The sequence below is a fragment of the Cynara cardunculus genome (genome assembly GCF_001531365.2).
Source record: "Cynara cardunculus var. scolymus isolate 2C chromosome LG 2, CcrdV1, whole genome shotgun sequence".
Lineage (NCBI taxonomy): Eukaryota > Viridiplantae > Streptophyta > Magnoliopsida > Asterales > Asteraceae > Cynara > Cynara cardunculus.
The window spans coordinates 25,759,994-25,776,758 of NC_037529.1; the positions used below are offsets into that span (position 1 = coordinate 25,759,994).

The 16,765-nt window shown below is 34.9% G+C and overlaps 1 protein-coding gene across 1 annotated transcript; it reads left to right on the forward strand.

Annotated features, from left to right (window-relative positions):
• Positions 1–3,379: 3,379 nt before the first annotated feature.
• Positions 3,380–13,045, forward strand: LOC112506620 (probable leucine-rich repeat receptor-like protein kinase At5g49770). Its single transcript, XM_025110796.1, has 19 exons — positions 3,380–3,638; positions 4,809–4,929; positions 4,998–5,069; positions 5,853–5,927; positions 6,017–6,088; positions 6,374–6,538; positions 6,630–6,704; positions 7,355–7,426; positions 7,536–7,607; positions 7,718–7,786; positions 7,997–8,068; positions 8,503–8,571; positions 8,731–8,862; positions 9,009–9,484; positions 9,655–9,795; positions 9,884–10,026; positions 10,761–10,980; positions 11,537–11,772; positions 12,358–13,045. Exons 1-19 carry the CDS (start codon positions 3,557–3,559, stop codon positions 12,832–12,834), a joined length of 2,841 nt encoding a protein of 946 aa, XP_024966564.1. The 5' UTR covers positions 3,380–3,556; the 3' UTR covers positions 12,835–13,045.
• Positions 13,046–16,765: the final 3,720 nt, after the last annotated feature.

A 16,765-nucleotide genomic window follows, 5' to 3' on the forward strand; every position in this document is an offset into this window, starting at 1 on the left:
AAAAGTCTAATTGTTGATATTAGCTTGTTATGCATATGTATTAAAAATACATTTTGATAGTTCATGTTTTGTAATAATACTATTTTAGTATTATGAGAATGATGATGTGAATTATATGTATTTGAGATGTGAGGGTTGTTACATTTATAATCCAACCCAATCCATTACTTTTTAATTTGGGTTGGTGTGGTTCGAATTGGATGGTTTGAATGTTAAACCAAAAAATTAAATATAGTCAAATCATATTTAGTCCCATATTGTTTCATCTTTTTTGGTGGAGCAAAAACCATCAAGTTTTGTCCCATTAAATTTAAAAATAGTCTCATCTTGTCCCATGTATTTTTTGTCTATGGCATACCAAACATGAGACTATTTTTTTTTTGTCATGTCCCGTCCCATATGGTCTGCATACCAAACGCATCCTTAATCTCTCAACATATGTTTAAAAAGACGTACAAGTTACAATTTCAAACCAAGAATTATCTACTTTATATGCATAAACATAAGTGCAAAGATACATATTACAATAATACCGATGAATTAAAATGGCACCACCAATAAATAAACACGAGTTGGTTTAGAATCTTTTGAATAGCATTTATTCTTTTGGAATAGTGATTATTTTGTCGATTCTATCATAATATGTATTGGAATTACAATATTGTACTAAGCATTTAACCAAATTATTTGCAGTATTGAGCTAGAAGATGACTGTCTATACTTGTTGGTTTTATACATTTCAGTAGACTAGATAGTATGTAGACATTTAATAATAGGCCTCTTAATAGACAATTACTTCGTCCGGTTTGATGGGTTGGTTCGATTTAAGATGGCTCTAACCCATAACCGACCCTACTCTCATCGTTTTGTCTAAGTTTATAAATTAATAAAATCTCTGGTTAGATTGTTCGGTCTAGTTTTTGAGTTGGATTCGGGGGTTGATGGTTTGGTCATTTTCTTGTACAACCTTAAGCGTGAGATTGTAAAAAATACAGAAACGATCAAAGATAAGTTGTAGTGGATAAATGAAGGCTTCTTCAATGTTTGCTTCTTAGGAGAAGGAACGTGTGAAAAAAAAGAGTTAAGATGAGTAACATAAGAAGAGATCTGAACTTTTGATCACCTTTAATCTCCAACTCACCCATGAATCACGCTTGATACAGGGATTGATTTGATGCATCTCCTAATGTGCATCCAAGGGGGATCCCTTCTTGCGTTTCTCATCTTAACTCTCAGTCTCACCGGAACCCAACTTTGCTTCTTAACGTGTATTAAATATATATGAAATAGTTGACATGACCCAAGATTTGAAAGTTGTGCTATACTTCGTTAGAAAACGATTGTGGCAGTTGATTTTTTGGGATTTCCATTAGTTTATAAGATTTCAAATGTTATGACGTTCTGATATTATCTTCTAAATTGATATCTGTAATATTTTTTATTGTTTTATATTTCAAAAATTACGAACGACTCCACAAAGTTTCCGTTTTCACCAAGTAGCCGTGTATAATATATTGTAAATAATGACTTAGTATAATCGTTGACAATTAACCAAATGTGTCACTTGTTAATAAGATATATGTTATAAACAATAATTTACATAAATAGTCCACAACGTATCTAAAACACCTAATTGAGTCCTTAAGAATGATTCTATCTTTAAATGATTGCATATTTAATGGTTATACTGATTGAAGATGGTTAACTGGTGTCCAATTCATATGATAATGATACATATTTATGAAAATAAAAGAATGGTAAATCACATGTGATTTTACATTAACATCACGTACAAAATCATATGTGATTCAAGTGACCTTGCCATGTGGCTATAGGGGCTTCCAAATACTTTTTTGACCGTTAATGTAGCCCGAAATTGACTTGGCTTAGCCAAAAGGCCTCGTCATGTTCATCCTTACTAGCATCCCATATATGTGATTTTATATGTAAAAGCATTCCTTTTATTTTGTACGATTTTCTTATGAACTTACCTTATGTTAACTAACCATTAATTATACTTTAAAAAAAGAAAAAAAAATGTAAATTGGTAATTTGCAAGAATGCACAGAAATAACCATTATATGATTGACGATATTGCCCAAATATAGTCCATCATACTGATTACCATCTTATTTGTTCAATTTGGTTCATTTTTGCCGATCAATATTTTCTTTTGTTTTAATATTTTCAAATGTAACGTGATTGATAACACAGGTAGACCATAGCTAGAGTGGTTAATAATTGTTTGTTACTATATCTTTCATCCTTCACGATTTAATTTGATCACTCTATCTTAATCTTCACTTTCGTCATTTGAATTAATAGCATCCACTTTTATCTCATCTTTTTCTTCATCGCATCTTCATCTTGACTAACCGTCTTTCACCTGAATCCCAAAACATATTTCTAAACAAAATCAAAATCCCCAAAAGGAATTCGCATACAACCCATAAGGATTTGCCCGTTCTTTGTACATAAGCCCTTGTTAGGGTTTTACGTAGTTTTAGCAGTTCTCCCACTTCAAGGATGAATTCTCCCGTTGCTACTTCAGAAAAAGAACCAAGAAGAGAATATAAATCCAAACCCGAGTTTACTCAAAACACTAGATTGATTTTGTTGTTTTTCAGAATGCATTTGAGGCCTCATTACATACTGTTTGGCAATGATTGATAGAATCGCTAGTCTCTAAATGACAATAATTGCTAATATTTGAATTTAAACTCAACGATTACCAAAACTTTCACTTTGCATTGATGAGATTTTACAGAGAAGAAAAAGAAATAACTGCAACAAAATGAAGAGAAACGAAATAGACAAACGAAATCGATAAATGATAGTCCGAGAACTCATGTCGGTGTTTTTGATTCATTAGGGACCATTCAAGTCAGTCAAGCATAAGTTGAGGGACTATCTATGTAAAATAAAATTAAAACTATCAAAAAGATTAGTTGAACGAGAAGGGTAAGATGGTAAATTTACAATTGCAGAAATAGAAGTAGGGCATGCAATCCGACCATTCAAATATTTTAACGAGCAAATATGGTTACAGAAATGGTCAACGCTTGGAGGAGCAGATGGCATTCATCAAATCACCACCTACCAAGTGATGTCAACAGCAAAAACAAAATCGAACCAACTAAAAAAATATTTTTATCTATTCGCTTGTCTTTATCAGCTGTTTGTCTTGGGTGAGAAATTTCATCAAACAGTTGGTCATCACAATCGATGCTGCACGATGACTAAGTATTCATTGGTATCATCAATTCTTGTTTTTTCAATTCTAGTTTCAAGCCAGTGTTGCATAATATCGAACATGAGGAGAGAGAAAAGGTGGGACTTTGTGGGTGTGCCTGATAAGCAAGTAGCCATATTAGTTGTAGGAATTAGTCAACTAGGAGCTATGGCTATTAAAGAAACTTGTGGTTTCGTCCTCACCTTAGGGAGAACCCTATCTTCTCTTTAAGCTTTGATTGGGACCTATCAATGCCAACTGTGGCTATTTGCTGCCCAGGGTTCTTCGTGTAGTCCAGAAGAAGATATTTCTGATTTTGGAGAAATGGGTTCAAGAATTCGGTTATGGATGCTGATTGTTTGCAGTCAAGTTATGGTAATCGCAGGGTTGACGAACCCAAACGATGGTAAGTTTTGCTTTTGTGGTAATCTGTGTACGTCCCTAGAGTTTTTAGGACTTTTAGCCTTTGTGTCTTGTAGATAAACCATGCTATGGCTACTTTTGGCGGTTTCATGAGATTCTCTATTGCTACTTTTAGTATGTTGATATATGCTCCCCTCCGTTCAGAAACTGGATCACCATCAAATGTTCATATAGTTTTATACTTTTCATGAATTAATTATTAACTAATTAAACCCTATATATTGAATGGAATGAGCCCATGAACAACCGACAAGTCCTTAGAGGATGGTTCTATGCAGTTAATGAAACTACACCTCACCGGATGAAACATCAAGCTATTTTACTGATTCACATATGATTTTTGAAAAAATGTGAAATGTATAACTTACTTTAGCAAGTGCAAATTAGTATGATTTCCCAAGAAGGCTTATATGCCATCAAACCACCTTTTAGTATTACCAAGGTGTAGTTAGCCTTAACTTGATAGAGTTAAGTATTACGCCAGATTTTCTCAAATCACAACTCTCAAAGATGGCTTCACATTTGTTTTATTGTCGGATGAAGAAATCATTTATAATATTCAACCTCCAACTATCCAAGATAATTGCAATTCTCAAGTTATTTGTTCCCAATTAATGGCCCCTCATGCGATTGACCTGCATATGTGAAACAAGTTGCTCATACCAACTAGATGTTTTTCGGTTCCAAATGAAAACCAATTGTCAATGTGGGGAGTGACATGTCACAGAATTTGTATTAGCTTGACATGGGGCTAGTTCAACATATGATTAGACCATAAGCATCATCTCTTGATGCAAAGGACTATGCCAAAATTATTCGTGATGAGAAGTTGGAGAAATAGACTCCTCAAAACACCCTTATTAGTTATATGGAACAGTCCACCAACTTGTATGACCTTTTATTCTGGTACATATGTCCCATGAGTAAGAGGTTTAGTTCCATAGGTATCACCAAAAATTTGGTATAAAGCTACGATCTGTAAAAGGATTTGTTTTCTCCTTTTTTTTTTCTCAGAACCTCCCTAACAGTTGAAACAATTTGATACTTATATCAACATTTGTTTCTTTGTTACATTTGACATGATATATTGTGATAAAATGATTTGTGATTGGGTTTTTACTATCAACCTGAAAAATCTTGGTTATTCCTGTAGTTGCTGTCCTAAATGCCATCAAGTCTAGTTGGCAGAATATACCACCTAATTGGAGTGGTCCAGATCCCTGTGGAAGTAATTGGGAAGGAATTAACTGTACAGACTCACATGTAACCTCCTTGTAAGTCGTAGGTGTTTCAATCTTACAGAATTCTAGAAAAATTATCATGTTTGACCCCTTCATTACAGAAATTTGGCGGGCATTGGGGTGAGCACAAATAACATTGGAGACATTCCATCGCTTTCCAAGTTGCAATATTTGTACGTTTTCCATCCAGTTTGTGCTTCTCTATGCTTATTTTCTTTGTTTTTTTCTTCCTATTATTGTCCATCCATTTTCATCGTGCTTATGCAAAGTTCCGAAGTTATTGATCTAGGCTGTAAATCTTGTGCAATATTTGGCACTTCCTTGCCTCATAAATCTAAGCTTCTTCGAAGGCATCTTTTGGCTAGAGGCTCCAACTTGAGCTTATTACAAAAAAAATTCTACAGTAACTTCAACAGGGATCTTCATGTTAGAATATTAATTCTTTTACTTCTCACATGAACTGTTAGTTAAGCATGTCGTGGTGTTCAATCGGAATTTTGAAAAAGTGAAGTCCTACAAAGTGATGGTCATATGAAGTATCCTAGTGGCATTCTGTTTAAGACTGAACTACCGGTGCCAGCTAATGTATCACATAAAACTTGTATAATTTGGACAGTTGAGATGGTGCATTTGTCAGATAGAAAGGAAAGTATTGAGGAGTGCTTGTAATTGCATGCTGGAGGTTTGCTATTAAACCGTATAAGCATTATTCTTATTCTTATATTATGCCTTCCACAAGCGCACACACACACATGTACCTGTTAAAATTTTCGGTAAAGCTCTATCCCTGTAGGGATGCACACATTTAAGCTCTTTGCTAAATTTGGCCTTTTAAATTCCACATGCAAGGAAGTCTAGAAAAAGTCCCATTTCAAAGGTTTGTGTTGTTTCAGATTATCAAATTACTGATTAGTGCAAAAAACTGATGAATTTCTAATTTTGATTTTTGCATATAGAGATCTTTCCAACAACAAAGGGATTACAGCCGTTCTTCCAGAATCCATTCAGGATTTGAAGAACCTGACGACATTGTAAGAAATCTATCTGATTCTTATATGCAGCCACCTAATTTATCTCAACTTTTTCCTCATTGTTCAGAATCCTGTCTGATTTTTCTTAGAATCCTGGTTGGTTGTAATTTTTTTGGTCTGCTTCCTGATTCAATCGGCTCCCTGAAGCAACTAGTCTTTTTGTAAGTATTCTAAATTCTGTGTATTTTGTATACTTTAATAGGGCATTGCTAGCATACATATAACTTAATACCAAGCACTTGGTAGCATATGTTGAAAATGATCATGTCGTAATCTGAGGAACATGTCAAACATTTTTGTTGCTTTTGAAATTAGATGCTCCTGACACAAGTCTGAAAGTATATCAATTCTTCTCTTGTTGAGATTTATTACTTATGTTTTTCCTGTAGTGTTTTAATTATTCTACATTTCAAATGCAATTCCTGATGCTAGCGCTTTTGTTGCAGAGCTCTCAATAATAACAGCTTCATTGGATTTATCCCACCATCCATTGGTAATTTAACTAATCTATCATGGTTGGATCTAAGTGATAACCAGCTTCATGGATCCATTCCCGTCTCTAATAGAACAGCACCCCTTGGTCTTGACAAGCTAGTGAAAGCAAGACACTTGTATGTACTATTTCCAACATATCATATTTGTGAGTTTTTTAATTTTTAAAATGATTTTTCTCATCTGAGCTATACTTTGGCCATTATGCAGTCATTTTGCAAATAATAATTTGTCTGGTCCCATTCCACCTGAACTTTTCAGCTCAAACATGAAGCTAATACATGTGTAAGTATTGCATTTAGCTGAGAAAAAGATCTGCAGTTTTACTTGGTTGACATGGAAATATAACTATAAAATTAATTTGATGCACATGTTCATGCGTTATAAAAGCTATATCATGTTCAGTAAAACAGAAATCATGGACGAACGCGCATTATATTGGTTCTGTACAACATCTTACATCCATCTCCTTGTGGGAATTCATGGAAAAACCAATTAACTTCTTCGATGTTCAGCCTTTTAATGCCGTTTCACATGTGCAACTTTATAATATTATTCACAAACCTATTCGTATTTCTAACTTCAATGGTATAGCAGCATATACTTGTTGGCTGTGCTTGAGGCTCATATGCTCGTGAAACATGAGCCTGGTATGACCTTTCAAGAAACTATGTTAGTTATATTACAAAAGTAAATAGATAAAAGGAGTAGATTCACTGCTTATAATTTGAGAGAATATATATGTTTTCGAGCTGGTCATGCCACTGCTTTTCTGCCAAATTTGGTACACCCAATTAGGAATGGACTGAGTTGGCCCAACACAATAGGTGTATTCTTTTATTTTATTTTTACGTCTACTCACATGCTAAACTGGTATTGTTATCATTCTTGTACGCTCCTACTGTAACACTGAAAGCATATACATTTTTGAACAGTATAATGAACAACAACGAATTATCTGGAACAATCCCTTCCTCGATAGGACTTGTGGTGACTCTTGAGGCTGTGTGAGTATAAATGATTGATAATCCTTCGAACATTATGGAAATGGCATCTGAGCTGAATATTTGAAACTTATTTACTCTTGTGTCTCTCTTTGCCTTCTTTATTTCGCAGACGCTTAGACTCAAATTCCTTGAGCGGGATAGTGCCTCGGAATCTAACGAACCTCAGAAGTGTCGGTGAGCTGTAAGTGATAGGAGAAGCCAACCAAAGTTTTCCATTTCTTTTTTATGAAATTATGTTTTGGTTGGTTTATTTGGTGGTTCATATTAATTGTCAGATTTGGTCATTTTCAGGTACTTGTCAAACAATAAACTGAATGGATCTGTTCCAAACCTGACAGGAATGAATTCTCTCTTTTATGTGTAAGTTGGTTTAAACTTAATGGATGCTGTACAGCATTTACAAGAAGAAGCGATGAGTTAAATGCAATGCTGATATGAATTTCGCTGAACTTCCTCTTCATATATTGATCATCTTCTTCTATCCTGTTGTCAAAGTTTTTCATTTTCTATTTTCTATTTTCTATTTTCTATTTTCTAATATCACATGTCTTATCATGATGCCAATTCCAGGGACATGAGCAATAATAGGTTCGATTTGTCTGATATCCCTACATGGTTCACACTTCCATCATTGACGACACTGTAATCTTTCTTTTCATCTTTTTATGTCAGCCACTGCACAAACTCCCTTCTACTAGCTGATTCCCAGAAATAAATATTTTTTGTGGATTCTTTTCTAATAACATGAGTGACCACTTCCTGCTGGATTGAATTACGCTGGAGTTGTCGAAAACCCGAAAAAGTACATATAGCCTTTTCATTTTGAAGCCTTAAAAACATGAACATAATTCTGGTATATATTAGCACTCGAAATGGCAGCTAGGATTTAGGTTCTCTTTTTTTTTCTCATGGAGATGAGAATCTTGTTTCTTTCTTATTTTTGATCAATCAATATTTTTTCAAAAACCACCAACTGCCTGTCATTTCCCTAAATTCTTGTCAGACTCCATGTGTGTGTTTGTTTTGGAAATCTGGAGGAATTTATGTTCAAGCATTGCTTAATCTTTTACTGACAGATTGATGGACAAGACGCAACTCCAAGGAGAAATCCCATCAAATGTCTTCCAACGTCAGTTGGAGAGATTGTGAGTAATTAAACCAAATATGCGGTTGTGATAATTTAGTATCTAATACAATGGAATATGCCATTTGGTTTGTCTCTCTAGAACCAAATATCTCTAATTTCAAAATGTGGCATTTCAATTATTTTCTTTTCTTCTCTTCTTTTGGTTTTCTGTTGACAGGGTGCTAAGCAACAATGCACTTAATGGAACCCTGGATGTTGGCAACAGCTATAGCAGCGACTTAATTGTTGATTTGACGAACAATTCCATTGCTAACTTCACGCAAAATTCTGTATATAATATGAGCTTAAAGTGAGCTCATATGTCTCCTTTTATCCTTATACTTGGTTTCTAATTTCTATCCATTTAATCTAATGCTTATCCTATAGATAAGAATTTCATGCAAACCAGATTTTGTGTTTCTCAATCTTATGGAACTATTTTCCATTACTTTGCAGTCTTGTAAATAATCCAGTTTGTGAGGAAGGAAGGCCAAAGGGAAGATATTGTGGGGCTGGAAAACCCAATATACCAAATGGCTATCCATCAAATAGCTGTACTCCTGTGCGCTGCAGTTCAAATAAATTGCTTAGTCCAAATTGTAATTGCTCACATCCATATACCGGAACCATACATTTTTTCTCTCATTCCTTCTCAGACTTGGATAACACCACCTACTATACAATTCTCCATGATGTTTTGATATCTGCCTTTCGGTCCAATCAACTTCCTGTGGACTCGATTTCTATCTCCAATGCAATTGTCGATGAATTTTCATACCTTCAATATAGATTGAACATCTTTCCCTCTGATCAAGATTACTTTACTCGTTCAGAAGTCTCTTCAATTGGGACTGTGCTCAACCGCCAAACTTTTATTCTCCCACTTTTTGGACCCTTATTCTTTCTTGATGAAAACTATTGTTGCTTTCCAGGTAATTATTCATTATATGTATATATATATACTAAAGAAATTTCTATTTTGTTGCTAAACTTTGAAAGATATATAATACACTTTCTTAACAAGCCATTTGTACTTTTCCTCGTTCTCTAATACAATGCACTACAAGGCAATATCTTTTTTGATTTTGAATGTCTACAGGAGAAAAGAAGTCATCAAATACTGGCATCATCATTGGAGCAACAGTTGGTGGTTTTCTTCTCCTATTGCTTTTAGTCATGGCTGTAATTTATGCTATTTATCAGAAACGACTAGCAACAAGAGCGAAACAGAACAGTCCTTTTGGTAAAGAACAGTTGGAGAATAAGACATGAAATTCTCATCTTTTTACAAGAAGTTCATGTGCTTACATACATATATTATGATAATGCAGCATCTTGGGGGTTGGATAATGGAAGTGATGTTGGTGGTGTTCCTCAACTGAAAGGAGCAAGATGGTGTTCGTTTGAAGAACTCAAAAAAAGCACCGACAATTTTTCCGAAGGAAACATAATTGGATCTGGGGGCTATGGGAAGGTATCTTTATGTTATATTTCTTCCGGTTAATATTTGAATCACTAGTACTGCAGTTTTACAAGCTAAAATAATTTAGCATTCTGTTAGAAGTGTCTCATTGCAGATACTGTATTCAAACCTGTATTGGCTGTAGTGAGACTACTCACCTTCCTTGTACATAATGCACAGAATTATGCTAAAAGTGGGAAGTTAGGAAGCTTCAATGTACTTGGGTTATTAGAGCATCCAATTGGTCATAATTTCGTAATCAGTATCCCCCCTCCCCTGGTGTTGAACAATGCGTCCCCATAAAAATCCTAGAAAAAAAAACTAGAAGGTTAGTTTGTAAAAGTGATTTCAGTAGAAGGTCATGTTAGAAAAGAGCCTTTTTTGGGTTATTTAGTTAAATGACTTTAAACAAGTATCCAAATAGGATCATGACCTTTTAAAATATATTTTTAATTCAATTACCTTCAAATGACTTGCATGGTGGTTAAGTCTGTTGCATCTACTGTTAAACAGCATGTGCCCCCGTAAAATATTGTAGAAACAGTAGAAGGTTAGTTTCTAGAAGTGACTTTGATCGGCGGTCATTTGCCTAGTTTTATAATGAAAATCTTGTTCTTCAGTATTTAAGCATTGTCATTTCTCTGTTGTAATACAACGTTATGCCAATATGCAAGCTTCTTTACTATTATGAATTTATTGCTTGGTAACGGATTGATGCCTAAAACGGGTAAGATGCTGACTGACAGGTGTATAAAGGGACTCTTAACACTGGCCATGTAGTCGCGATCAAAAGAGCTCAACAGGGGTCATTGCAGGGTGCTCACGAATTTAAAACTGAAATTGAGCTTCTTTCACGGATCCATCATAAGAACGTGGTAGCCCTTGTGGGTTTCTGTTACGACCAAGGTGAACAAATGCTGGTCTATGAGTACATTTCAAATGGTACTCTAAAGGATAATCTTTCAGGTAAAATTACTTATTTCTTGGCTTTTCCTTTCGCACCAAGGGCTGATGTTACTGAAAATGAAAGGCCTTTGTATCTGTTAAAAGAAATGCAAAAAGTATAAACGAAACAGTGATGCTAAATTTGGCAAGAGTAATATAAGGATCTGTTACCTTTATCGAGAACTTACATGATGCCAAGATGAACACTCTCTGAACTTCAACAGAAACATTCTCTGAACTCTAATTAACTATTTGCTCATGGTAACCTGCCAATCTATTGTCTAGCTACTCCATTGCTAACACTTACTCAAAGCAAGTCAGTTTGTAGTGTCTAAATAACTTAGTAAACTGAAGAGGGTATGTGTAGCATGGTGGTGGTCAGATTGAAAGATTAGACAACAGAACACTTGTCTTCATTTCTTACATGTCGGGGGTTTTCACGGACACAACCACTCTACTCCCTAGGGTAGGATATACCGGGCTTGTTTGGTTTGAATCAGAAGAACTTGTCATTTTTCTTGTTGGAAACTTTCATCTTTCAGCTTAGCTTCTTAAATTATTGAAATTGTACATGCAGGGAAGTCAAGAATCAGGTTGAATTGGATGAAGAGGCTTAGGCTAGCTCTTGATTCTGCCAAAGGTCTAACATACTTGCATGAGCTTGCCAACCCTCCCATCATACACAGGGACATCAAATCAACTAACATTCTGCTGGATGATCATTTGAATGCCAAGGTTGCTGATTTTGGATTGTCCAAACTGTTGGGAGATGAATCAAAGGGTTATGTCTCTACGCAAGTGAAGGGCACATTGGTAAGTGTTTGGTCCTCCAACCCTCAATTGTCACTTGTTAAAGTCCAACCGGAGATTTCAACATTAACCATATTATTAAAATATTTAATATGCCAACAAAATGTCATATACATTTTATATAGAATAATAATACAATCAAATTCATTGGTGGAAACAATAAAAAAACATTTCTCTCACTTGAGCAATCATTTTTGGGAAGTTCTTCAAATTTGGAGAATTTTGTCCTCTCTCTCATAGTTTCTCCATTTTGAAAAGAGTTAGAGAATCTGTTGGAGCAAAAAAAGTAGGTTAAAATCTCCAAACTTTTCATTTTCTCCATTATGGATAATCTGTTAGAGATGCTCTAAACGTTTTGGACTACTAATATATACTAAAAATGTTTGAAAAAATTTAGGCCCTATTTCTTTGGGCCCTAAGCAAGCGCCCGTCCTGTCCTTCCCCACGAAAGTCCCCAAGTTTATTTAGCTGTTACATTTAGGACCTCATGTGATTAGTCAAGGTGCATGGAAGCTGGTCCAAAGCATAAATGTGAACTGTACACTATGTTTCTATCCTGATTAAAAAGTTGATCCTTTCTGAATGCAGGGTTACATGGATCCTGAATACTACATGACCCAACAATTGACAGAAAAGAGTGATGTATATAGTTTCGGAGTTGTATTGTTGGAGGTATTAACTGCAAGATCACCAATACAAAAAGGTAAATATATCGTGAGAGAGGTTAAAGAGGCGATCAACAGATCAGGAGATCCAAGTGGACTTTCCGAGATTCTCGATCCATCTCTTGGATCATCCCAAACACTTGGAGGTTTGACCAAGTTTGTGAATCTTGCAATGAGTTGTGTGCAAGATGCAGGAGTTGACAGGCCCAAAATGGGAGAAGTGGTGAGAGAGATCGAAAGCATTATAGATTTGGCTGCTTTGAGCCTTGATCCTGACTCATCATCTACTTTCTCAACTCAAAATACAGGAAATGTTGTGGACCTTTATCATCCTTATGGTGATTCCATCTCTGATGAAAGCAGTTTATATGTACCATTTGAAACGGATTTGCGCAGGTAATGCTACTTTCTAAAGGATCGATGCTCCCTAGTTGACTCATTCTGGGAGTAGTCGACCGCTGATATGTATATCACAAATGGCTGGAACCAAGATTGTTAAAATGAAAATTTAGAAAGATGCAAGTTATATGAACTTTATGGTATGTTGTTTATTATAATATTTGTACTACAAGCTATTACTTTATATAACCTCCTTTTATATTGAGCTAGCCATTTCTAAGGGTTGTTTACTTCTTTTTCCGGTAAGTCCTTCATGGGTTAAGTGTTTGTCTGGATGAATCTATCTACCTAATGAACGGAAGACCAATGGGTTTGAGGGAAGTAAAGAGAGAAGATTGGATTATTTTTGGGGCATTTCTTGTATTAATTTGTTTGAGGTGGCTTAATAAGGACAAATGAGGGGTCCTGGATTATTTCATATAACCATTTTTGCTTAATGGCTTAACGATTAAGCTGCAAAGAAAAACGTCTGTATGGCTAAGTGAAAAGCCTGTCCTATAGTTGCAAAAAAGTTGCTATATAGGAATTGCATAAAGAGTGGCAAAAGTAGGGGCAGACCTATGTACAGTGGCCTGTGCCATTGTTATGATCCTAGAGATCTAAAGATTTAATCAATTAACATAGAATCAATATAATTTCAAAGATATAAACACTCGAGAGCACACAATTGAAGCAGGAAGTCATCTGTCATTTACTGATTCAAGGTAGTTACAAGCTTTGAGAGGGAATATTCTAGAGAGAAAGTTTACGATGAATAATGCTCAAATGATTACAAAAGACACAGACTCTCTAGAATCTATGAACATTATATACTACAAGTTCAGAAGACATTACATTTACATGACGGTTACAATACAGAGAAGTAATATGCTAACACGTGTTCTAATATCCTCGGGTCTTTTGAACTTGGATCTTCTCCAAGGCTTGTAGAGTGCAGAGTTGAGTCAGTTGACTGGATAAAATCTTCTTTGGATTTCCTTTAAGTACCCAATCTGATTATGCTCACTCAGACTTGGTCTTTCGAACTCTGACTCTAAGGGCTTAGATCTCTGACCCTTCACAATCTTAACTCTGAGTCTTCAAGACTTGGTTTCTTTCTCGGATAACCTCCAACTCTAGCTATATAACTCAGATCTCTAAGTTTTCTTGAGAACAACTCTGACTCTTCATAGTTAGAGTTTACACTTGTAGTTTCTTGGGTATTCTACAAGTTTGAACCAAATAGTTAGATCTCTTACTATACTTCATACTTAGGGGTTGTTTGTTTGGCTCTTAATGGTGACATTAAGAGGAAACTCTTAATCGTTAAAAGGCATGGACTGTTTGGCAAAAAAAAATGAGCTTCTTAATGGTTACAAAACCTCTTAATGATTTTGTGTTAATCAAATGGATTGAACCTCTTGATTACCATCTGGGCATTTCACTGCCACTTGAACACAGCCATAGGCTTGCTTCAATTGTCAGTGCCACTTGAACCTCTTCAATTGTCAATGCCACTTGAACACAACCATAGGCATTTCACTGCCACTTGCACTTCCCTACCGAAGTCGATTAATTCCAAAGAACACAATCTCAAAACACTAGCAAAACTGTGATTCCAAAGAACACAAGCTCTAAATTGGTTTATAATATTATTTGGGGCAACTACATGTTGACAGTCAATTCTTTGATTTCTTCCAACAAAGTGAAGAAAACTATTTATTGCTTATCTAGTTGGTAAACTGTTTATTGCTTATCTAATTGGAAATTGTTTATTGCTTATCTAATTGGAAACTGTTTATTGCTTATTAGTTTATGACTTGGTAGAAGGCTTATGGTTGGTAAATTTTATGTGCAACATCTTTTTTATTGTTTGTCTATTCGTTTGCTAAACTTTATGTTCTTTATACTTTATAAAATTGTTTGGACTAGGTATGCAATTAGTTGGTGAATCTTCGCACCAAAAGAAACGTAGGATTACATGGAAAAAGGAAGGGTTGGTCCAAACATTTCTTGAAGCTTGTATACACGAGACAATTGAAAATGGACGAGAAGGTAGTAGTCTTAAGTCAGAATCGTGGAAGAATGTTGGAGAAGAATTGAAAAGAAAACATAACATTATCGTCGACCAACGACAAATGAAAAAATCACTACGATTATTTTAAAGGAAAATACGCAGTTTGGTCTAAACTGAAAAACAAAACGGACAATATCTACGATCCATCAACCAACACCTTCAATCTATCCGATGAAGAATGGAAGATAGAAATTTCGGTCACTTTCTTTCTTATTTTCTACATAGTTATATTTTTAAAATATATTTATTTATATGGATATAATATTTTTAAAACACCAAAGTAAATACATGGAACCATTGAGGAGTACCAGACTGCTTTATCCTGAACTCTGTGTGCAATTATTTGATGAGGTTGCTAGTGTTGGGATTGAGAGTTATGAAAAACATCTACAATTCCTGATCCTTATGACTCTGATCCCAACTTGAATGAAGATCTACCTGACACACAAGAAACCGGGGGCCACCCTCAACTCAAGAAACCGGAAGGTCAACCTCAACTCAAGAGTGTTCTTCATGCCCTCCGGTACAAAGCAAAAAGCGGAAAGCTAAAGAAACATGTGCTTCAAAAAAAGTGGAAGTTGAAGAAACTATTTTTGAAGGTTATGAATGTTATGCTAGAGAAGCATGGAGCACCAAAATATGATATTGATGATTGCTTGAAGAAGCTAGAGGGACCTGGATGGGGTGCACCGTTGCATGACGTAGCACTATTTGTTTTAGCTAAAAGCGCCGACTATAGAAAAATGTGAATGCGTTTAAAACCGGTGAATTGCGAGAATTGGATTAGACTTACGGCACGCAAGTATGGACTACTTTAGTTGGTAGGTTTGATTACACTTTGTTTTTGGGAGGATACGTGTTTCGATTAAACTTCGTGTTATTGATTTGAACATATCTTTTGGATTTATGTTTATTTTTGGATTGGAACATGTTTTTTTATGATCATTTAAAATGATATGCTTATGTGGTTTTCTTGTTTAATATATGTGTTTCTCATGTGTTTGCAATATATGTTATTTTCAAGGTAATACATGGATTTTGAGGAAGAATTTTTGCTAGTTATGATCATCTATTGGTATTGGAAATACAAACTTTCATAAAAAATAGAACGAATAAGAGATAACACTTCTGCCTTAACTGGACATGCATATACACTAGAATTGTTAGGCGGATCGAATACACAATGCGTTGAATTGACGCGGCTTTCTCGGGATACATATATACTATTATGCAACCATTTTAAACAAAAACATTGGTTGCAAGATAGTAGGAATGTTACCGTTGAGGAGAAGATGACTATATTTTTTACAATTATTGGCCATAACGAACGCTTTAGAATGGTTAAACGGAGATTTCAGCACTCTACGGAGACTATTCATAGAAACTTCCGCAAAGTGTTACGAGCAATGATGAAATTTGCAAATGAAGTTATATGTCCGACATCCTATGAGGAAACGCAAAACACATCAGAACGTCAAATGAACCTCAGGGGAATATTTCCAATTGTAAAGCAAATGGCTCCCTATCGAGCATGCCTATTGTGACATCTGACAAAATAAATTTAGATCTGTTCTAGACTTAAGCATCTCACATTGGCAAGTATAGGCGTGTCACATTTTGAATTTAGAAACTAGAAGCTAAGTCATGATTCCACTAGAAAATTTTAGAAATTTTGCTTATTTTGCGCTTAGGAGAGTGAATTGCTTAATTAGTCCAAAAAATACCAATTCAAATAACATTTCTCATTTTTATATATATGTTTGGTATAAAAAAAAAGAGGTCTTAGAAACTAGATTAATTATCTATCTATAATTTTTTAAATTGAATTTCAAAAAAATAAAAAATAAATAAAACACCTACTTTTTAAACTTATAAT